Genomic DNA, 21,402 nt, shown 5'->3' on the forward strand with positions numbered 1-21,402 from the left:
CTCTCTTCCGCTAGAGGCCGCGCCCCCTCCCATCAGGCTCCGCCCTTCAGACCGCCTTCCGCGCCTTTTTGGCCCAGTAGCATAACATAGCTCCGCCCCTTTCGTAGAAAGCCACGCCCTCTCCCTTGCCCCTCGGTGTTTACCGGCGCCCCCGCCCTTCCTTAGGTTCCGCCCGGCTGGTCCACTGGCCCCGCCCCCGGCCCCGCGCTGCAGTGCTTTCCCCGCCGCGGCCCCGCCCGCCCCCGCCGAGCGGAGCAGAGGGCGGCGGCGGCGGCGGCGGCGGCTGCTGCTGCTGCTGCTGCTGCTGCTGCTGCTGCTGCTGGAGCGGCCCGGGAGGAGGAGGCGGCGAGGATGGCGGCGGCGTCGTGGGCGCGGCGGAGATGAGCACCCGCGGCCCCAGGCCCAGGGCGGCGTGGCCGGAGTGGGCGGGGGTCCCGATGCAGGCCCGAGGAGGGCCATGGGGCAGGTCCTGCCGGTCTTCGCCCACTGCAGTGAGTAGGGGGAGGTTCAGGCCTGGTGTGGGGCCCAGAGGCCCGGGTGGGCTCCTCCCCAGTAACCCCTCCGTGCCGAGTCGCGGGAGAATTGGGATGGGGGAGGAGGCGAAGGAGACAAAGGAAGCTCTCCCCTCCCCCCGCATTCCAGCGGCGACGGGGGCGACTTGACCCGGAGGACCTGAGTGAGTCAAGGCAGAGGTTGGGGGTACTGAGATAGCTGGCGGGGGTCGCGCTGGACTCTGGGATATGGCGCCGGACCCCACCCAGGGATGAGGACGCTCTCCGGGAGCTGTCCCCTAGCCCTGGTGCTGGCCGCAGCCGGCGGGGAGGGAAGTTGAATGGAGGGGTAGAGCCAGGATAGAGAAGAGGGATCTAACCACCACCCCCCCATCATCCATCTTTGCATCCCACCTCCGTTTTCTGCCCAGACTCAGAGGCTGCCCCGACCTCGCCCAAATTGTCCAACATCCTGTCCCTTGGAAACAGCCATCCCTGGGTTGGGGCCAGGACTCCTGGGTCCTTACTGAGTTTTACCACTGATTAGTAGTAACCCTGGAAGACACCCATTCTACTCTGGGCCTCCGATTCCCCAGCTGCCAAAACGAGGTGGGGGCGGGGGGGGGCATCTGATTTCAGTTCCCAAACGGTATTGAGCATCTCCTGTAGGCAAAGCCCCAAGCTAGCTCTGAGGGGCTAGGTTCCACAATTGAAAATGCCTTATCTGATCCTCACGATCTCTGAGACCAGGGCTTGAACAGCCGTCGTCTAACATTTTCTGTCTCACATCCCCGTGGTTCCCGCAGCTGAGAATTTCAACACTCTCATATCTGGCCACTTGCATGTCCTAGGAGTCCAGATGCCAAAATTCTAAGCATTTGTTATTTCAACATTAAAGAGTATCATCCCAACATCCTAAAATCTTGTCCTTACCTGGGCTTACAAAGGAAAGCCCTACATGATCCCCACCACCACAACCTCTCTGCCCTCATCACCTACCCCTCTCCCTCCCAGTCACTCTGTTCCAGTCATGCCTTCACACCTCTCTGTTCCTCAGATTTGCCAAGTATATTGCCTGCCTCAGGGCCTTTGCACTGGGCTTTTTCCTCTGCCTGGAAGACTCTTCCCTAGACATCTGCATGGCTTCCTCACTTCATTCAAGGCTCTGCTCAAATGTAATCTTATCAAAGAAGTCTTCCTGATCACCCTGTCTGAAATAGCATCCTCTCACTTTCTCTTCCCTTACCCTGCTTTATTTTTCTCCATACACTTAGCACCCAACACTTTCTTGCCTGTAGAGTGTAAGCCCTGCAAGGGTAGGGATTTTTGTCTGTTTTGTTCACATTTGTATTCTCAAGTCTCAAACGGTGCCTGGTACCTAGTAGGTGTTCAATAAATGGTTTTTGAAAGAATGAACTAATTGAAACCTGCTAAAATTCCTAATTTGAAGACTCTTAAGATTAAGATTCCTGGATTTGAACTTATACAGCTGAGCTTCTGATAGCACTATAGTAAGGCTTTACAGTCTGTATGTAGAATGTTCTAAAGGTCCTGTGGTTCAAGTATTCTAAGATTCCTTAATTTGGACCGTCCAAGTTTCCAGGACTGGCACACTTCTGTGATTCCGACAGTCTAAGCTTCTAAGAATCTTCCATTCTTTCCCTCTCGCAGAAGAAGCTCCGTCTACAGCGTCCTCTACCCCTGACTCCACAGAAGGTAAGTGGAGGGGGAGAATGTGAGAGCGGGACTCAAAGGGGCTCACAGCTGGGTAGGGGGGTTGAAGAGAGTGGGTCAGGGTCCCGCTTAGTGTAGCTCATACCTTCACTTTGCTTACTGCAGGAGGGAATGACGACTCGGATTTTCGGGAGCTTCACACTGCCCGAGAATTCTCAGAGGACGATGAGGAAGAGACCACGTCGCAGGACTGGGGCACCCCCCGGGAGCTGACCTTCTCCTACATCGCCTTCGACGGTGTGGTGGGTTCTGGAGCGCGCCGGGATTCAGCTGCCCGCCGCCCCCGGCCCCAAGGCCGCTCAGTCTCAGAACCGCGAGACCCACCCCCTCAGCCCGGCTTGGGCGACAGTTTGGAGAGCATCCCCAGCCTGAGCCAATCCCCGGAACCTGGGCGCCGCGGTGACCCCGACACTGCCCCTCCGGCCGAACGCCCCCTGGAGGACCTAGGGCTCCAGCTGGACCAGCTGGGCTGGGCAGCCCGGGGAGCAGGGTCCGGAGAAGACTCTGCCACCAGTAGCTCCACCCCGCTGGAGGACGAGGAGCCCGACGGGTCGGAGGTTGGAGAGGCTGGGAAAGGTGAGATGTCAGAGGTGCTGGGACCGAAGCCACAAGGGGTGGGTGGTCTCCCCTCAGGGAACCTCCAAGGTGAAAGCTCATGGCCTTCTCTTTCTAACGCGCCAGAACTGGACCTACAACTCGGACTCCCTCAGTCCTCACCGCCGCCACCGCCGCCACCGCCGCCGGAAGTCTTGACTCTGCAGCCCAGCCCCGGCTCTGGAACCCCCCAGGCGGGTACCCCATCCCCACCCCGATCCCGGGATTCGAACTCTTGGCCTGATGAGCCCTCGCGGGACCTGAAGGAGGAAGAGCCGTGGGGGCGTCTGGAGCGGGAGCCAATCACGGGGCAGTGCCTCGATAGCACGGACCAATCAGAATTCACATTGGAACCACTCCTTCTAGGTAAAGTGCTCCTTTGGACTACAGTGAAGGTGGGAGGGTTGGAATTTAAAGGGACCAACCTCGCGAAAGAAGTGAGGAGAGTGGAGAAGAGGAGGTATTACTATTGGCTAGATATAAACTCCGCCCTTTGAAAAAAAATTCCCCGTTACCTACGATTGCCATTGGTTCTTTTTATAGTTCTCCCTCCCACTTGAGGCGTGAGCCCTCCTTTGAGCATTAGGATTGGCTGATGACTAAAAAAAAAAAAATCCCTCTTTTGGAGTGCTCCTCCTAGAGGCTGATTTTGGATGGGACCAATCCCTGAAAAAATAAGGCTGTTTTCTGGTTGTGGCCATGGGACATTTACAAGTAAACTCTACGCCTTTTTAAAACGCTCCTCTTCCCTGACCTCATCCATTGGCCAGTTGCGAATAGAGCCCGCCTTCCTCTAAAATAACGCTAAGCCTCCACGAACGGCCATGGTGATTATAGACATCACTGCTTTGGGGTGTTTACAAAGAGAGCCACCCCTTTTTGGAACTGTCCCCACCTCTATGGAGAGCCATTGGCTGGGTACAAAGGGGCCCCGCCCCTTACTCCCTCCCTCTGGGTTCCACTGAAGTGGGCAAAATCCCCGAGAAGTAGCGGTGTCCACAGCCTCTCACTCGGAGCGGAGATGGGGAGTAAAGGTGGGCTTGCGGAGCGGGTTGCTGGGACCAGGGTTGGGGGATGGCGTAAATGGGTCCAGATTCTCTCTTATCTCCCTCAAATCTGCGGGTATGTTTCCTACTGGTCCCAGATTCCCCACAGCTGCAGGCTGAAGCTGGGGGGTTGAGGGGCTGTCTAGAGAGGGAGTGGAGGGAGCGTGGGGCTCCCCTCTCCCCCCGAGCCGAAGCTTTGGGGCCCAAGAGCAGGGAGGCCCCCTCCCCCAGTCTCAGGCCCAGGCGGCGCTGTCACTCAGGACCTGGACAGGCCAGCACAGCTGCGGGCCAGGCCCCCCCTCCCCCCAGCGTGCCTAAACTTAGCCCCCGCCTCAGGCGACCCGGCCCTTCCCCCACCCACTGGCACAGGTCTTGGGGAGGCTGCAAGGGAGGGCCCTGCATTGCGGGTAGGGGGAGGCCTGCCCTAGTTAGAGGTAGTTGGGAGTGTTTGTGTAAGGACGATACAGAAGTGAGGGGAGTCAGACTCTGAGGGGGACGGGTCAGAATTTGATCAGAGTGAGGGTGGGAGGGTGGAGGGTATTGGGCTACCGATCCCGGGCTGAGATGGGGTCACATTATTGGGAAGGCTGTTAACGTTTAGATGGGCAAAATGAAACATTGGAGGGGCACAGTGGGTAGAGTATGCGACTCTTGATCTTGACTCTTGATCTTGGGTGGTGAGTTCAAGCTCCACCTTGAGCACAGAACTCATTTAAAAAAAAAAAAATGAAACAGAGTCTGGAGATCGGGGCTCAGGTTGGGCTTGTGAGGTGAATTTAGCATCTCAGAAAGGGGTCAGAAATTTGAATCAGTGCGTAGAAAGGAGGATGATATTATTAATGTGTTTAGGACTTAGAAAAGTGCATGTGGGTGGGAGTATCAAGAAGATACCACTTTACACTTGTCAGGTTGGCAAAAAAGAAAAAGAACAATAACACCCCTTGTTGGGCGGGATGCTGGAAAAAGATCATGTTCAAGTTGCTCATGGAAATGAAAATTGTTAAGTTTTGCTAATAAGCAATCTGATAATATTTATGACGTTCAGAAACACAGAACTAATCCACCCAGCCATTTCACCTCTGGGATTGTATCTCAGAAATAGAACCTCTCTGCAGGGAGGTAAGAATATCTGTAGAAGGCTGGTGCTTGCAGCACTGTTGAGGAATGGAGGTTAGGAAACCAAGTGAATGACCCAGCAATAGATAAATGTTGAATGAAATGAACGATGGTGGGTGCCCGGGTGGCTCAGTTGGTTAAGCGACTGCCTTCGGCTCAGGTCATGATCCTGGAGTCCCGGGATCGAGTCCCGCATCGGGCTCCCTGCTCAAAGGGGAGTCTGCTTCTCCCTCTGACCCTCTTCCCTCTCGTGCTCTCTCTCTCTCTCTCGCTCAAATACATAAATAAAATCTTTAAAAAAAAAAGAAATGAACGATGGTGCAGCCACATGCTGGAATCTTGTGGAGCCCTTATAAAGAATGAACCAAGAGCTCTTCCAACTGATGAGGACGAATTCTAGGAGAGGAAAGAGTGGGATGTGCGTGAGGCAGAAAAGTGTATAGATGATTCCATTTTTCATAAATAATGACCAAAAATCGTATCCACACATAATCTCTGGGCAGGACTGAGATTAAGAGGACTCGCTAGACGGTTAATTTGGGTTTTCCAGAAGAAGAGGGGAAGCAGCTGGGAATTGAAGAAGATAACTAGTGCAGGCCAGGTGTGTCAAGAGGTCAAGGTTCAGCCCTGAGACAGGAAGCAGGAGGTGACGAGATCAGCCAGGCCAGGTGCAAAGCCCAGCCTGACTGCCTGGCCCCCTCTCCCTCCACAGTGGCGGACCTGCTCTACTGGAAGGACACAAGGACGTCAGGAGTGGTCTTCACAGGCCTCATGGTCTCCCTGCTGTGCCTCCTGCACTTTAGCATCGTGTCCGTGACCGCCCATGTGGCCCTGTTGCTGCTCTGTGGCACCATCTCTCTCAGGGTTTACCGAAAAGTGCTGCAGGCCGTGCACCGGGGGGATGGCGCCAACCCCTTCCAGTGAGAACGCCTGGCCCCTAACCTTGACCTCTGTCTAGACCTCTGTGTTGACCAAAGGGGTGGTCTGGCCCTTGACCTCCAGTCAGGCACTGCTCATGCTGACCCTGACCCATCCTGTTCTTGTTTCTGACTCCAGCCTGACTCTGACCCTGAATTCCAGCCCTAACCTCTGATCGTAACCTCTTACCCTTAATCCTTGATTCCCATCTCCTGCCCCTGACTTTGACCATAGCCCACTACATCCGGCTGTCTCCTCAAACCCCTATTTCTTGCCCTTGTCCTAGCTACACCCCTCAGCCTGGGCTGGTCCACACACTGAGGTGCCTGACACCCCTTTGTCCTCCAGGGCCTATCTGGATGTGGACCTGACCCTGACTCGGGAGCAGATGGAACGTCTGTCCCAGCAGATTGCCTCCCGAGTGGTCTCTCTGGCCATCCAGCTGCGGCATTTCTTCCTGGTAGAAGACCTCGTGGACTCCCTCAAGGTGCCTCGAAACCCTCCCTCCTGGGTTCCCAGCATTCACCTGGCTGTCCCTGGGGGGTAGGAGGGCCATTGCTGGGGAAGTTCACGGCCTGCGGAGGGCCCTGTAGGCTCTGCTGACCCTGACCCTCTCCCCCAGCTGGCCCTTCTCTTCTACATCTTGACCTTTGTGGGTGCCATCTTCAATGGTTTGACTCTTCTCATTCTGGGTGAGCTGGGAAGGCTGTGGGGGGGGGGTCATTGGGGTTTGGTGGGGGATGGGGTTCTAGATGGAACTGTTAAACTCTTGGGAGAACCCTGACCCCCCCCCCACCATTTCTGTGCCTACAGGAGTGATCTGCTTATTCACTGTCCCCTTGCTGTACCGGCAACACCAGGTGGGTGTGACAGGCCCTCATTTGGCAGTGTCCCAGCCAAACATGGGTGGTCTGACTCCCTCCCCCAACCCCCCCCCACCCCAGCCACAGCCAGTGTCCTACTAACAGATATCCTGGCCAGAGACAGGAGTTTCAAGATGTTGAATATGTTTCAACAGCCAGAGATAAGCATTTTGATTGGTGTCCTCTGTGCAGAGCCAGGATCCGACTGACATGGCCCAACCTAAGTCAGGTGGACTAACCGATGCTTTCACCCCGAAACTGCCAAGGAGGACAGTCAACATCGGGTGGGACGGCTGTTGTCCAGAACACTGAGAGAACCAAGGCCAACTGACATATATCCTATCCAGAGACAGGCAGATGGACTGACATTCTCTTCTCCGGCACGGCTGAGAGCCAAATGATCCTCATGCCTGCCAGAGATAGTACGAACTCCCTCACATGCTGGAATCACCAAGACTCTCAAAGCCGGTCACACTGTGAATTCAACTAGTATTTAAGTCAGTCCACGCACGGACTTGACAACCAACACCAATACCCCACACTCTCACCTGACTCACACATACGGACACATGCACGTACAACTCACTCAAAGATTCATAGTCATGCCCAGGAAACAGACTTACTGGCAAATTCCTATGTGTCTACCTGACATCATTCCCCACACAGAACTTGGCTCAAGCGACTGACACTTCAGCTTGAGCTTCTGACTTCCAAGGCTATTTTAGTAGGTTTGGAGTTGAAGGTGGAGTAGTGGACCGCTCTCCCCAATTTCTCATTTGGAGGTGGGGGAGGAAGCAGCCTCCTGAATGAATCGGGGAGAAGAACCCCTCCAATCTCTCCTTCTTGGTCTCCCCAGGCCCAGATGGACCAGTATGTGGGATTGGTGACCAATCAGTTGAGCCACATCAAAGCTAAGTAAGGACAGGGGATGGAGATGGTTGGGATGGGGAGGGGAAAAGCTTAGGAACTTTTTCCCAGATATTACCTGTCCCTGTCCCTAAATGTCTTGGGGTTAATGCCCCCTCCCCAAAGACAATTCCAACGAGGCCATTAGGTGGAGGGAGGGGGCTGGCTTTGGGCGCTCAAGCTACTCCCCCGCCCCCTCCGCTCCCCAAGGTCCAGATTTCCCCTTAGTTTTCAGATTCCTATGGGTCACTTGCCCCACCTTGTGACTCCACTTGTTTCTCCCTCAGGATCCGAGCTAAGATCCCAGGGTCCGGAGCCCTGGCCTCGGCAGCAGCCGCAGTCTCTGGATCCAAAGCCAAAGCCGAATGAAAGGGGTGTCTCTGCCCTCGGGACGCCTGCCCCCATCCCCCGCAGCCCTCTGCCCAGCTCCATCTCCCTTCCATCCCCACCCTCCCTCCGCCTCCGCCTCCGCCTCCGCCCCCGCCCGAGCCATTTCCCGGCGGGTTTCTGGATCACCAGGGCGTTTGTGCAAATTGCCTGGGCGGCCAGGACTACATCTCCCAAGAGGCTCTGCTCTAGGAGCCCCGGAAAGACGAGGCACCTTGGCTGCAGCGCCTGCTGGGACTTGTAGTTGCCTAGATAGGGCACCCGCCCTGCACTTCCGTGACCCCACGGCTGGAGGCGCCGTGAGAGATTGGTGTCTCCTGGACGCCACTAGCCCCAAAGCCAGGGCTTTGCATGGGGCCCAGGGGAGGCCTGAGCTTGGATTTACACTGTAATAAAGACTCCTGTGGAAAACCCAAGGCCTTCTGTGCTTCCAGCCTCCTCCAGCTTTCACCTTCCTGCACCGAAAAGCACCCAAGTGGTATTCAAGGAGGAACCTTCCCCATCTATCCAGAAGAAGCTCCCTCATAATCTGTTTATATTATGAAATGATTGAGGGGAAGATGCTGAGAGACCCTCCGTCCCAGGGCTAGCCAAGCCTTTGACAGCTGCTTACCATGCCTGTGCTCAAGGCAGACATCACTAGTCGATCCCCACACTGTGCCCGCCAGGCAGCCTTCTCGCCTGAGCCCCAGATCCGTGCCTAAGTGCCTTCTGGACGGCTCCCTCCACAAACATATCCAAACCTTTTATTGATTTCCAGCTCAGGGATGTCTGCTCTGCCATTTTTTCATCAGGCTAGAGATCTCGGTATGGCCCTGGATTCCTACTTCCTCAGCCCCAACATCTAGTAAGTCAGGAAGCCATGTCTATCCTCTCTCTCAAATGTCTCTCATCCAACCACCTCTCCCTGTCCACTTGCCTTGGGACCCATTAAAGGGCCTCATGGCCTTCCCCGGCCTCAGGTTCCAAACCCTAGGGAGAAGGAGGTAGGACTGTGTTCTAATGACCCACAGACCTGGATTTGAATTCCGGCTTCACTACCTCTTGCCTGTGTGACCTTGAGCAAGTGACTTCACCTCTTGAAGCCTCAGTTTCCTCAAATGGAAAACTGTCACCATAACCACATGGACATACACTAAATGCCCAGTGACCAGAAGCTGCTTGTGAGCTATGACATTGTTTCCCAAATCTCGGTCATCCCCTCATGATCTTTCTATCACCCGTTCTGCTTTTCATCTAATATTTTTCCTTAAATTGGTTAATTAAAAATAAAACAAATATCAGGGCACCTGGGTGGCTCAGTCGTTAAGCGTCTGCCTTTGGCTCAGGTCATGATCCCAGTTTCCTGGGATCGAGCCTCGTATGGGGCTCCCTGCTCAGCGGGAAGCCTGCTTCTCCCTCTCCCACTCCCCCTGCTTGTGTTCCCTCTCTCGCTGTGTCTCTCTCTGTCAAAAAAATAAATAAAATCTTTTAAAAAAGTAAAATAAAACAAATATCTTTTAAAAAGAAATGTTACTTCACCACCAAGAAAGTCAGTATCACTTGCCAGGAATAGAAGGTAACAGTAAAAATAAACACAAAACTATTAACATTTAAACTGTATGTTCGTGCATCGCCTAAAATCATCTCATTTGTCTCTAGCGACGCATGTCACATTTTAGGAGATAGATAATGATGTTGCAGGACTAGTAGTTACAGCCTGTCTTTGTATGTGTAGGGGTTGCCTAGCAGCAGCTATGTAACAAAAAGGAAGAAAAGGAGAAAAAAAAAAGAGGGCTTAAGGGGGCTTCTCTTGGATCTAGATCTGCCAAGCAGGGACCATGTTTTCAATTTCCAAATTAAAAAAATAGCGAGAATTCCAAAAGACGCTTTTATTCACACTTTCCAGAAGATAGTGTCACTTTGTAACGAAGAATGGAGGGGGGCGCCCGGCCCGCTCAGTGGAGTATTCCACTCTTGATCTCAGAGTTATGAGTTCAAGCCCCGCATTGGGTGCAGAGATTATTTAAAAGTAAAATTAAACAAACAAAAAACTATTAAAAAAAAAAAAAGGATGGAGGAAGAAGGACTGGTTGAAATTATGGGTCCAAGAATGGCTAAAGCCCCCAAGTCCATCCTTGGCTTCTAGTGAGCCCACCCTCACTAGAAGCTGGAAATAGGTTGGAGTTTCAAACAGCCTTTATTAAATGCTTCCCAGACTTTTATATCCATCTGCTCATTGTGATTCCTTCAGTGAAATGAGTTGTATTAATCTTGTTTTCCACATGGGGAAACCGAGGCTCAGAGAAGGATAATGTAATAATCTTATATTTATCCTACAAACATTTACCAAGCATGTGCTAAATTCTCAAGCACTCTTTAGACAGTAGGGACCCAGAAAAAAACAAAACAAAGTCCATGGTTTCATGGAAGTGATATTCTAGTGGGAGCAGACAGAGAATAAGCAAACACAGTATATGGTAGGTGGTGCTCAGAGCAATGGAGAAAGGTCCATCAGCGTAAGGGGATGGAGTGACAGGACTTGCTATTTTAAACTGAGTGGTCAGGCAAGACCTCACCAGGTGGTGGTATTTGAGCAGAGGACAGAGTGAAGGGAGTCAGTGGACATGTGGAGGAAAGGAGATTCAAGCAGGGGGATCAGCAAACACAATGGCTCTGAGAAAGAAGCATACCTGACGCCTAGTGTGTGCAGCAGGAGATCTGTATACCAGAAGCCAAGTAAATGAGGAAAGCAGAATAGGAGATGGGGTCAGAGGAGTGAAAGGAACTAGCATATAGGGATTTTTTTTTTAAGATTTTATTTATTTCTTTGACACACAGAGAGAGAGAGAGCGAGCACAACCAGAGGGAGCTGCAGGCAGAGGGAGAGAGAGAAGCAGGCTCCCCGCTGAGCAGGGAACCCCATGGGGAGCTTGATCATAGGAAGCTGGGGTCATAAAAAGGCAGGCACTTAACCAACTGAGCCACCCAGCTGCCCTTGAATATAGGGATTTTGTAGGGCCGTGGTGAGAACATTGATTTTTACTCTGAGATGGGAGCCCTGGGTAGGTTTCATGTGGTCCGGAAAGATAGTGTTGTCAAAGGATCACTGACTTAGATTATAAAAGGGTCCACCTTTTTTGTAATGATAATTAGGATGGCACAGGCTTGATTCCCCCAGGTGGATGGACTGTGTGAACTGGGGTACGGTATTCTCTGTTTCTAAGCCTCCGTTTCCTTGGCCATAAAATACAGGTGCAGAAATTGATGACCTCTAGTGTCTTAAACTCAATATAGACAGAATTTCTGTCATCCCGCTGCCTGGGACAGTGCCTGGGACTTAGCAGGCGCTCAATAATAAATGTTTGCATGAACATGGGACTCTGTAGGTCGTTGAAGTTCCACAGAGGAACAGCAGGTGTCGCACCAGCCCCATAACCGCCTACCCAGAGCCTCCGGGGCTGGGCTAAATCAAACTCTAGCAGGAACTCGCTCACTCGAACTCGGATTTTTTCAGAGAAAGGTCTTCTGAAAGCCGACTTATGACTTTCTCCTCTTAAAAAACAAACTTCTCACTTGGAAAAAGGGGCTTCGGGCCCTTTAACCTCTAGAGGCGAGTGGGCCCCGTCTTCGAACGCCGCTTCCCAGAATGCGCGGCGCTATGCAAATGAAGACGGTTTCCAAAGCGAGGATGATTCATGCCCATGCAAGAAAAAGGTAACGTTTTGGAAGGATATATGTCGTGGTTGGCGAGAATTTATAGATATCGGAGTCAACAATCTCACACCCTCCCAAACTATATGACCGTAACTGTAAAAAGATAGCGGTTTCTGAGTTTTATATAGCTGTATGGGAAAAGGGTTCTCCTGCCCGGATGATCCTCAGTGGTCTGGGGTGCAGGCTTCAAACCTGTAGCTGTCTAGCGACAGAGTGGTTCAATTCCACCTTTCGGGCGGCACGCTCCTTTTTTTCTTTCATATTTCCATCAGACTGGACATTAGAGCGGGTTGTCGGGGAGAACGTCCCTCGGCCGGCGCCTAATAACACCAATGCAATCCTCTGCTTTGCAGTTCAATCTCCGCCACGCGGGTCTCTTTTCCCACGGTGACACTTTCACTGGGAGTATCAAAGATGATTCCAAAAGATGATGAAAATCATCCTGGATCTCTCCCCTTCACTTGCTTATTCTCCCATTCAGACATTTGCTCACTCATGTATTTAATCACGCATGCACTTATTCATGGGTCAGGTATTCATTCATTCATTCATTCACTCACTCACTCATTCAACAAGTATTTGCTTGGTGCCAGGCGCTGGAAACACAGTGTTGATCAACAGCCCCGGCCCTGGCCTCATGGTGCTCCCAGTCCAGTGAAGGAGACAAACATTAAACAATCATTCATTACATGTGTAATGAACAACTACAAAGGTGATAACTACCGGGAAGGCAAGTACTGAACTTAGAGGCCAGCTAATAGGGAGACCTGAGTTCAGGTGAGGTGTCAGGGTTACACGTGGGCAGACACCTGAAGGATGAGGGGATGAGCCAACAGAGGGGGGAATATTCCAGGCCAGGGATCAAGGTGGCCCCAACAACAGCAGTGAGGATGGTGATAACTGCACCTTCGCTCCGCACTCAGCGTTGGCATGCATGAGCCCCCTGACTCCTCATAGCCCCATTCTGCAGCCGAGAAAACTGAGGTTCACACAGATGAAGCCTCTTGTCCAGGGTCACCCAGCTTTGGTAGGCTCTCAGACCCCTGGCCCATGCTATTTACTACTGCCCTGTGCTGTCTTTCTCAAGCTAGCTTTTCCCCGAGTCCTGTCTGTTCTGCCTCCTACTGTCTTTTCAATTCCAGTCCTCCTTTCTATCTCATAGCCCTGCCCTTGTTCCAGGCTTCCCCAACACACACCAGTGTCCCCACCCTAGACCCCTCCTTGGCCTCCTGCCCGAGTCTTGCCCCTTTCTCTGCCAGCTACCCTCAACTTGGTGGTTAAAGCTGTCTTCCTAAAGCACAAGACTGCCCCTGCCTTTCTTGCACTCAAAACCTGCTATGGCTCCCCAGTGCCTGCAAGAAATGATCTAAATTCTTAGTCTGGAATTTAAGCCTGCAGAATCTGGTCCTTGCTAAACAATTTCTCCACACCTTTCGCTCTGTGAACCTCTAGCTCCCTCGATGTATCCAGCCCTCTTCCCACACCAACAGCTCTTTGTGCTCACTGCATCTTTTTCTATCCCCTTCTATGTCTTCTGTTTAGCCTCCAAGACTCAGCTCAGCCGTCCCTCCTCAAGGAAGTCTTTCCTGACTCCCAGACCAGGTTATGTGCCCCCACCGGGCTCATGGATTCCCCCAATCCTGTGCACTTGAGATCATCCCCGGCAGGTCTGTGTCCTCTCTGGACTGTGAGCCCTAGGAGGGGGGAGCCTGGAGCTGTCTCAGTCCCCACCGTGTCCCCAACACTGCCCAGCACGGGGCTGGGCACACAGTAGGGACTTCGGAAATGTTTCCTATTGATTAATAAATTAAGTGAGGCAATATTTTTGGTTCAGTCCATTTTAGGTGGGCCCCTATATGTTCATAACTCAGAAAACATGGTCGTGTGAAAAGCAAAAGGTACTTTTGTGGTTCATATAACCCTGAGGATTGATAAGCACTTTCTGATCTTTGGTAGTATGGGATGTGTGGTTCAAATTTCTCTACCTGTTCCACCTTCACTCGGGTCATCCTGAGCACGCAGGGTCTGAATAAGTTCCTCTGTTGTCAAGAAACCTCCAAAACACCCTTTGGCATTTCAGTACCTCACACCCACTATTCTGCCTCATCCCCTCCAAGAAGAGGCAGACCCTGTGGGAAGTCCTCTGACTGCCTCACCTCCTCTGTCCTGTTGTCCTGCTGTAGACTGATTCACAGGTGGGAGTCCCAGAATGTGTGGTGCCTATGTATAGCCCCGCCCCCGATCTAACCTCGTTCCCTCCTGCCAAAGGAAGGCAGGGGCTGGGCATCAGGAACAAACAGACCCTACAGCTTGGCCGACTCATATTTAAGAGCTTTTTATTGGCGACAGTGCAGAACCATGGCGGGAGGGTCGTGGCCCAGTGCCAGCCAGCCCCAGCCCCCCAGGGTCAGGTGCAAAATACAAAAAAAGAGAATCACAAATACAGCATTGGGGGGGAGCGGTTTGGGGGATTCAATAAGTTGTGGGCCGGCAAGGGCAGGCCCTGCTCACAGTCTCACACTCACACCCAGAATCCTTAAACGATACAGATTGTGAAGGTCTATGATCCCGCAGGCTTCGCTCACAAAAATAAAATCTCACGTCCCCAACAAACCCAGAGTCAGGAGACCGCTGGAGGATCGGGGAGAGTCAGCAAAGAGACAGACCGAAAACGACCAGGTGAAAACAGGCAGAGAAAAGACGGCGTGGGAGAGACGCTCGAGAAAGAGACGGCCAGAGACTGCCCCCAACCACCAGAGGGGCCGAGACAATCGGGAGAGACAGCGAGAGACAGCCAGAGGAAAGAGAGCCTGAAACAGGCTGACTCGAAGTTTCCAGAAGCAGTGTTTCCGATTCAACCGGCACTGCTGTGGGGGCCAACGTGACCTAGGCCGACGTTGCAGAAGCGCTCACACACTCACGCGCACACACGCACGCACACCCATATATAATATATTTATTTATACATAATAGATATAAGTGCCTTTCGGAAACCAGGAAAGGGGAAAATAGCCACGGGGCGGGAGGCGCGGGACAGGCACGTGGAATGTTTCCCATGCAGCACAGAAGGCGGCGTGGCCCACCCGAAGTTAAAAAATATCAGTGTGCCTCACGAGAGAATTCTCAGGAGGTGAAAGCACAGGGAGAGGTGGGGCGGGGAGCCCGAACCAAGAATCGGGGCTTGGGGGGCTGAGGCACGGAAGCCGGGACCGCGGGAGTCCAGCCCCTTCGGGTTTGCCAGAACGAAAATATTGGGGGTTGGGGGCCAAAGCCTCGGCCTTTAAATCTTCTCCGGAAAACATACTGGGGGTCCCCTGGCAACCTCCCATTGCTCCCTTTCTAGAAAGGATGTGGGGGTGCCACGGGGAGGGAGAAGTTGGCGTCCTAGGCCGGGGTAGGGGGACAGGCCTTAAAGAAAAAGGCCAGGGCTTGGGGCTGGGGGTCCTGAGGACAGAGGCCACGCGGATGGATAACTGTCACCCCCACTCTCGGTCCTGTCACCCCTTGAATCTAACTCACTGTTGAGGAGAGGAAGGAGGCAGCTGGGGCGAGGGGAGACCAAGGAAAGGCTTTGAGGCGTGGGGGGCACGATCCGCTCCCCCCCTCCCGGAAGGGTTCAGTCCCACCGGGCTCCCCCTCCTACCCCCCCCATCCGGCCAACTCGGTTCACAGTATAAAGCACTCCAGCGGGACGGGCATCACAGCGCCCCCTGCTGCCTGAATCAGAGAGGCCCAGCAAGGAAGGCCGGGAGGGAAAGGCTGAGCCAGGCCGGGAGGCTTGGGCTAACACTGTAATCAGAAAAGGAGGGCTGGGGGCCGAATTGGGGCGGGGGTGTCCTTAGGAGGCTAGGAATTCAGATCAGAACCACTTTTGCTGGGAGGGGGAGGCTGGACAGTCAGGGAGGGAGGTTCACATTTCAGACTAAGTCTGGGTGGGAGGGAAGGAGATTATCATAAGGGGCATCAACTTCCCTTAAAGGGAGGCTCAATTCCGAGGAGGATCTAACCACGTGGAAACGTTGGATAAATAAGCTAGGGTCGGGGGGGAGCAGGGAGAACCAGCCTGGTCAGCCCCTGAAGGGTGGGTGTGGGAGATTCCTGGGGTGGGGGGCGTGGTCTGTGGCATTTCTTTGTCGGGCCTCTCTGGAGCAGACTCCAGCCCACCCCGCAGCCCACCACCAGCACCCCTTTCCCTCGGCCCAAAGCGAGGCGCCCTACCGCCCCCCGCACCCATCCCCAGAGGTTGGGTTGAGGTGAAAGGGCCAACAGGCAGCTGGGGGCGGGGGTCCACTCCCTCCCCACCCCCCGCCCCCAAAGTCACCAGCTTCCTGGCCTCGCCGGGCCACAGGGCCACAGAAACAAGAGGTGGCACAAAACACAAGGAGGTCCTCCTGTCCGATGACAACGGTCGTAGAGTCAGACAGGAGAGGCAGGAAGGCCACACACCCGCTTTGTCTCTTCCCCTCTCTCTCTCTCTTCCTCCTCCTCTTCCAAATCTCTCCCCCTTGTGTGTTTGTTTGTTTTGTGTCTAAAGAGTTCACAGAGCAAGAAGGGAGGGCGAGTTCAGGGGGTCGGTGGGCTGGTCACTGCCGCTGGGGCGTTGGGCGCCGGTGAACGCGGAGACCTCCGGGCAGGTGAGGACAAACGAGGAAGTGTACGAAGGGTTAACAACGGGGAAGGGGTCGCCGAGGACTTGAACTTCACTGTGTGTAAAGAGAGAAGCTGTCAGGTTGGGGGCTGCGTCTTGGCTGGTCTGGAAGGGCAGGGGCGGTGGTGGCGGGGGCGGTAGCAGCCAGCTGAAACCATCTTCCTTAGTGGGTGCTGACCCCGGCAAATGTCTCACCTCCGCCAGCGGGCCGGGGCCCGGCCCCTCTTCGTAGGGGATCTTGCAGCCCGGTTTGTGGGCCACCAGCACAAACTCCAGACGCTCCTTCTCCTTTTGGAGCTCAGCGATCTCCGACTCCAGCTCTGCCTTTTCTTCCTCCAACTGATCTGTCTCCTGAGGTCCCGTCGCGGAGGAGAGGGAAGAAAGAGCAAAAGGCCGTGAGCGACCAGAGGAGGCGGGTCGTGGCTGAAACCATCTCCCTTACACTTGCTGCTGCGGCCCCCGGGGCTGGAAGGCAGCTCCGGACTGAGCGGCGAGACCCCCTGATGCGGGGTCCTGAGGTGCTGTGGGACTTGGGGCAAGGGTCTTGCCTTCCGGGAGCCTGTCCCCCCACCCCCACCCGCACCCCCATGTGTTTGGTGGGAACTGAGAAAGGACCAGGGGTACACGGAGGGCTCTGGTTGCCGGAGGCACTCGGAGGTTTGTCGAATGAACGAACAATCGTTCTGTTTTTAATGCCACCTCTTCCCTGCCCCGCCCCTTCCCCTTCTCCCTCTGTTTCCCAGGGAAGAGACCCGGTGGCGCGGGAAGGGAGGAGATTTCCCCGATTTCCTCTAGGGGCAGCAGGTCACCCTGCAGGCGCCGCTCCCAGACCAAGGTAAGTTGTAGAAAAGGGAAGGGAGAGTTGGTGGATGCCACCTGCCCGCGGTCTGAGAGGTCTGGGTGCACGTGGTAAGAAACTGAGGCAGGATCAAAGCATTTTGCTTCCCAGACTCTCCAGAATGTCAAAGCTAGAAGGAGCCTGGAAGATTCCAAAAGGGGTTGAAGAGATGGAGACACTGAGGCAAAAATGGGCTATGGCCTCCCCAAGCCCAAAAGGGAGAAGAGACAGGACCTCTGTGAAAGGTCATAAACCGGGGCCGGTGTGGCCGGGAGTGTGGGTGCGCCTGGGGTTACCCCGTCGGGCCACACCTGTACCTCATTCCGCGTGCAGAACCTCTGGCTCTGGGCCCAGGACCAGGGCGCAGGTGGCGAGGGGCAGAGGATGGGGGAGAGCCCCCCTTCAGTGTACCCTCACCCCTCCCTCCCCGGGGCCCATGCTCACCGCCTGGAGTCGGTCAGTCAGCTCCCGCCGACGGTTCCTACACTTAGCTGCTGCCAATTTGTTGCGTTCCCGGCGAACCCTTCTCTTCTCCTCCTCCTCCGGAGTAAGCTGAGTCGGGGAGACAGAGACCATGAGGTTTGGGGACACGGTGCACCACCTCCACCCATCCCAAGCCTCTTCTTCTTCCAGAACCCCCCGGGGGCCACAAGAGGACCCTCTAGTCCTCCCTGACTGTGGCAAGGATACTAGGGTTTCTGTAGCACTAAGGCCTCGGTGGTCCCTCACCCCCACTGGTGAGAAAGTTCCTGGCCCTCTTGCTTCCTACCCCCAGGCCAAGTTGTGATGCCCCTTACTCACCGTCTCCTCTCGGGGTCTCCGAGGCCGGGCTCGGGCCGGGCGGGCAGGCCCAGGTCCACTGGTGGTTCCGCTGGTAGAAGGCCCACCACTGCCACCAGCTCCACCACTGCTGTAGCCGCTCAGGCCCGGCGTGGAGTAACTGGTTCCTGGCATGTCGTAGGGGTCAACGGCCGGGGGCTGGGAGGCCAGTGGTTGCCCCTGGGACTGGGCCATGGAAGAGATGAGGGTGGGTTGCACGAGCCACTGGAGGTCCTGGCTGGTTGTGATCGCGGTGACCGTGGGCACGAAGGAACCGGGCATTTCCCCGAGACCGGCGCACTCCTACAGGGTGACACATACACACACAGGCGTAGACACACAAACAGAGACACCGACACACACACACCCAACACACATACACACACCGACCCCGTGAGTGAGCACAGGGCGAGCGGGTGTGGATGTGTGTGTCACAGGCAAAAAGCCACAACACCCACCCTTCCACTACACCGTGACGCAGTGGTTAATGAGAGGATTTCTGCTCAACTGGCTTCTACCTCCTCCTTCTTCTTCGGGGAAAGGTTGCACGGTTCCAGCGGGTGGTGAATCACACCCCGGGTTGGTGACTCTTAGGTGGGGGAGTGGGGAGGAGGCTGGACACAGCCGGGTGACAGAACCCCCGGGAAGGAGTCACAGCCACACACACAGCCACAACACCCCACCCCCACCCCAGAGGCAAGGGGAGGGAGAGGGAGAGGCCTTAGGCCAAGCCTTCCTCTACACTCACACACATACACACAACCCTCTGAGCCGGGAGTATCAGCGACTGGAAGGTCCATGAGACCTCCGTGCAGGGGCGGGGGGGTCTTAGTTAAAAGGGTGTTGGGGGACAGCCCTAGGAGTTTTGAACAACGTTTCAAGTAATTGTCTCTCTACAGAGTGAGGCTGACAAGAGACAGGTTACGGTGGACGAACAGGTAGAGAAAAGTGACGATCCGGGCTCCCTCAGACTGCCACGGAGGGAGAATGGTGTAGGTCCCGAGCCCCCGCGCCCAAGCGGCGCTCATCTACCCCCACCCCCAAATGGAATCCTAGGACTGCTCGGAAGGCTTAACTACTCTCCCAGGGGGCGTGGTGAGGGATGGGCTGGCCCGCTGACCAATCAGAGTCCTGGAAACCCAGAGGGGGCGGAGCTCCTGGAGACCACCTGGCTAGTTCCCCTAGGCTTAGCGGTTCTAGTCCTGTCTTCGGACACAGCAGAGGGATGCGGCGTCCGGAGCAGAGGGACCAGGACTGTGTCTGCGTGTGCCCGAAGAAGAGGGTGACGGCCACCCATGTCTCCCAAAGAAACCCCGGCACACAGACACCCTCGGCCCCTGAGATCGGAGGGTCCTGATCCCCGCAAGGTCCTCGCGAACCCATGGGATCGCAGAGGGTCGCTCCTGTCGCCACAGGAATCCCCTCGCTCTGCCTTTAGAGGCCCGTAAAAGAGACCCCAGCGCCGAGAAACCACGAGTTCCGGGGACGGAGAGGGGGGAAGGGAACTGCACCCTACAAATAGGAAGGGAAAGTTGATTGGCCATAGCGCGCGCCGCGGCGGCCAATCGGAACGCCGGGCTGCCCCCTCCCTTAGCAACGTGGCCCCGGCGTTCCAAAATAGAACGCTCCGGGACGTCAGGGGCGGGGCGGACGAAGGGGGCGCCGCGCGCCGTGCGTGCCCCGCGTCAGACGGAGGATTCCAGCGCGTCAGCCGTTACGCACGGGTCCCCCGTTACGTCTCCGCGCAGGAGGCGGAGGCAGAGCTTCCAAGCAAGGGTTCGAGGCCAGCTTGCCCGCTGGATCGAGGGCAACCCGATGCCGGAGTAGGCGCTCCGATGGAGAAGGAAAAGGGAGGAGGCTACTGGAAGCTTCCCCGGGATTTCCCCCACCTGCCTAACTGCGCTAGCTTCAGGTTGGGGACCTGAGTCGGGAGCAGTCCCGGAGCAAGCTAAAAGTTCTCAGCGCTGCTACCGCATACACGTTGCACGGAACGGAGCATTCTCCCCACCCCCAAAGCTTACCCCTCTGCGTTCCCTCCCTGCGATCCATCACACCACCAATTGCAAACACGTCCCGACTCCGCAGTTTGCCAAGTGCGCGGTGAGCCTATTCCCTCTCAGATCCCGAGTTTTGGTGCGTCTTTATTTGGGGTGGAGGGATTGTTCGCTCCATCCGTGACTTAAAAAAAGATAACACCCATAAAGCAGCACCCCAACCCTCTAGAACTTACCTGGGAGGCGGCGGCGGTGGGTGGACTGCCGAAGGAGTCCACCGAAGACAGATACTGAGACTCGGCGGAGGGTGAGGAGCTGCACCGGGAGCCGGAGTCGTAGTCTCCGGGGAAAGCTTGAAACATTTCCCTGGGCACAGGGGGAGCCCTGTGACCACGCTGAGGTCGCCGGGAAGCCAAGGCTATGGCCGGGTGGAAAAGAAAGGTGCGAGTCCGGGGTGAGCCGAGCGCGTCCCCAAAGCGCGCTGTCCGAGGAAACTCGGGATGGGGGCAGCGTCCCGCTCCAACAATGGCAAAGTTTCTGTGCAATTCCTCCGCGGTGCCCAGGCCCCCACAAGATGCCGCTGTGCCTCCTGAAAGTCCAGGCTCCGTAGGACCCAGGGGCGTGGGGGGGATCGCTCCCCCAGAGGCGGAAAGCGCTGTCTTGCTGTACAGAATCGGCTTCGGGTGCGGTCTCCTCCACGCGTCCAGCGGGTCCCACAGGGGGAGGGGAGTAATAAAGAAGACAAAAAGAGTAAGTCGTTCCTCCAAAAGAAAATGTAGAATTATCTAGAAGAATCCTCCCCAAAACTTTCTCGCCGGAAAAAAAAAAATAAACTGCACTTCGCAGCCCCCAAGAAGAACCACAACAGTCAAGTCCCCAAGTTCGAGCTCCGCCTGTCCCTGCCGAGGCCGTAGCTCTCAGTCTTATGAATGAACCCCAAAGCCGCCAGCCTGTATTTATATGCCCGGGACCCGCCTCCCTGCTTACGTCACCCTACCCAAGCTCCACAAACTTCCTAAAATCTCCGGCCCTGCTGAACTTAGCCCCTCGCCGTCCGGCAAGAGGTCTGCCCTAGCCTCGTTCTGTCCACCTGCATCACCCTTGCGGCCCTGGGGGTCGTGGGGGCTGCGTTCCAGAGCCCTCGGCGGGAGGGGATCCCGGCCCCGCCTCCCAAGAGTTCCTGTGACGCAATTAGCCATATAAGGAGCTCGGCCGGCGCGGCAGAGTGTTTGTTTGGTATCCTAGCAATTACGTCAGAGGGAATCCCTCGCTCGCTCGCGCGCTCACCCCGCGCGCCTGCGGAACCCGCCCGCGCCTGCGCAGTGCCGCGCCGCCCCGGGAGCTGGTATTAA

At 55.4% G+C, this 21,402-nt stretch overlaps 2 protein-coding genes and 1 non-coding gene across 6 annotated transcripts; 2 read left to right on the forward strand and 1 right to left on the reverse strand.

The window, feature by feature from the left end:
* The first annotated feature begins 231 nt into the window (after positions 1–231).
* RTN2 (reticulon 2) lies at positions 232–8,471 on the forward strand. 2 transcript variants are annotated; one of them, XM_025850020.2, is made up of 10 exons: positions 234–491; positions 2,163–2,207; positions 2,331–2,801; positions 2,907–3,185; positions 5,694–5,901; positions 6,248–6,386; positions 6,522–6,591; positions 6,713–6,759; positions 7,619–7,677; positions 7,956–8,471. In XM_025850020.2, exons 1-10 carry the CDS (start codon positions 458–460, stop codon positions 8,035–8,037), a joined length of 1,434 nt encoding a protein of 477 aa, XP_025705805.1. In that variant the 5' UTR covers positions 234–457; the 3' UTR covers positions 8,038–8,471. The 2 variants fall into 2 exon arrangements, with proteins under 2 accessions (XP_025705806.1, XP_025705805.1); XM_025850021.2 differs by lacking the exons at positions 6,522–6,591; positions 7,956–8,471 and having other exon boundaries at positions 232–491; positions 7,619–7,658.
* Positions 8,472–11,902: 3,431 nt separating this feature from the next.
* On the forward strand, positions 11,903–11,989 carry TRNASTOP-UCA (transfer RNA opal suppressor (anticodon UCA)). Its single transcript has one exon. It is a non-coding gene; the product is annotated as a tRNA-Sec (tRNA).
* Positions 11,990–14,697: 2,708 nt separating this feature from the next.
* On the reverse strand, positions 14,698–20,959 carry FOSB (FosB proto-oncogene, AP-1 transcription factor subunit). 3 transcript variants are annotated; one of them, XM_025850002.2, is made up of 4 exons: positions 20,287–20,959; positions 18,039–18,359; positions 17,682–17,789; positions 14,698–16,750 (listed from the first exon to the last, which is right to left on the reverse strand). In XM_025850002.2, exons 1-4 carry the CDS (start codon positions 20,410–20,412, stop codon positions 16,289–16,291), a joined length of 1,017 nt encoding a protein of 338 aa, XP_025705787.1. In that variant the 5' UTR covers positions 20,413–20,959; the 3' UTR covers positions 14,698–16,288. The 3 variants fall into 3 exon arrangements, with proteins under 3 accessions (XP_025705787.1, XP_073742682.1, XP_025705789.1); XM_073886581.1 differs by lacking the exon at positions 20,287–20,959 and adding an exon at positions 19,225–19,525; XM_025850004.2 differs by lacking the exon at positions 20,287–20,959 and adding an exon at positions 18,515–19,357.
* Between the last annotated feature and the right edge of the window lie 443 nt (positions 20,960–21,402).

The sequence above is a fragment of the Callorhinus ursinus genome, unplaced genomic scaffold, assembly GCF_003265705.2.
Source record: "Callorhinus ursinus isolate GAN/ISIS: 27379988/994484 unplaced genomic scaffold, GSC_fseal_2.0 scaffold71, whole genome shotgun sequence".
In the NCBI taxonomy this organism is placed as follows: domain Eukaryota; kingdom Metazoa; phylum Chordata; class Mammalia; order Carnivora; family Otariidae; genus Callorhinus; species Callorhinus ursinus.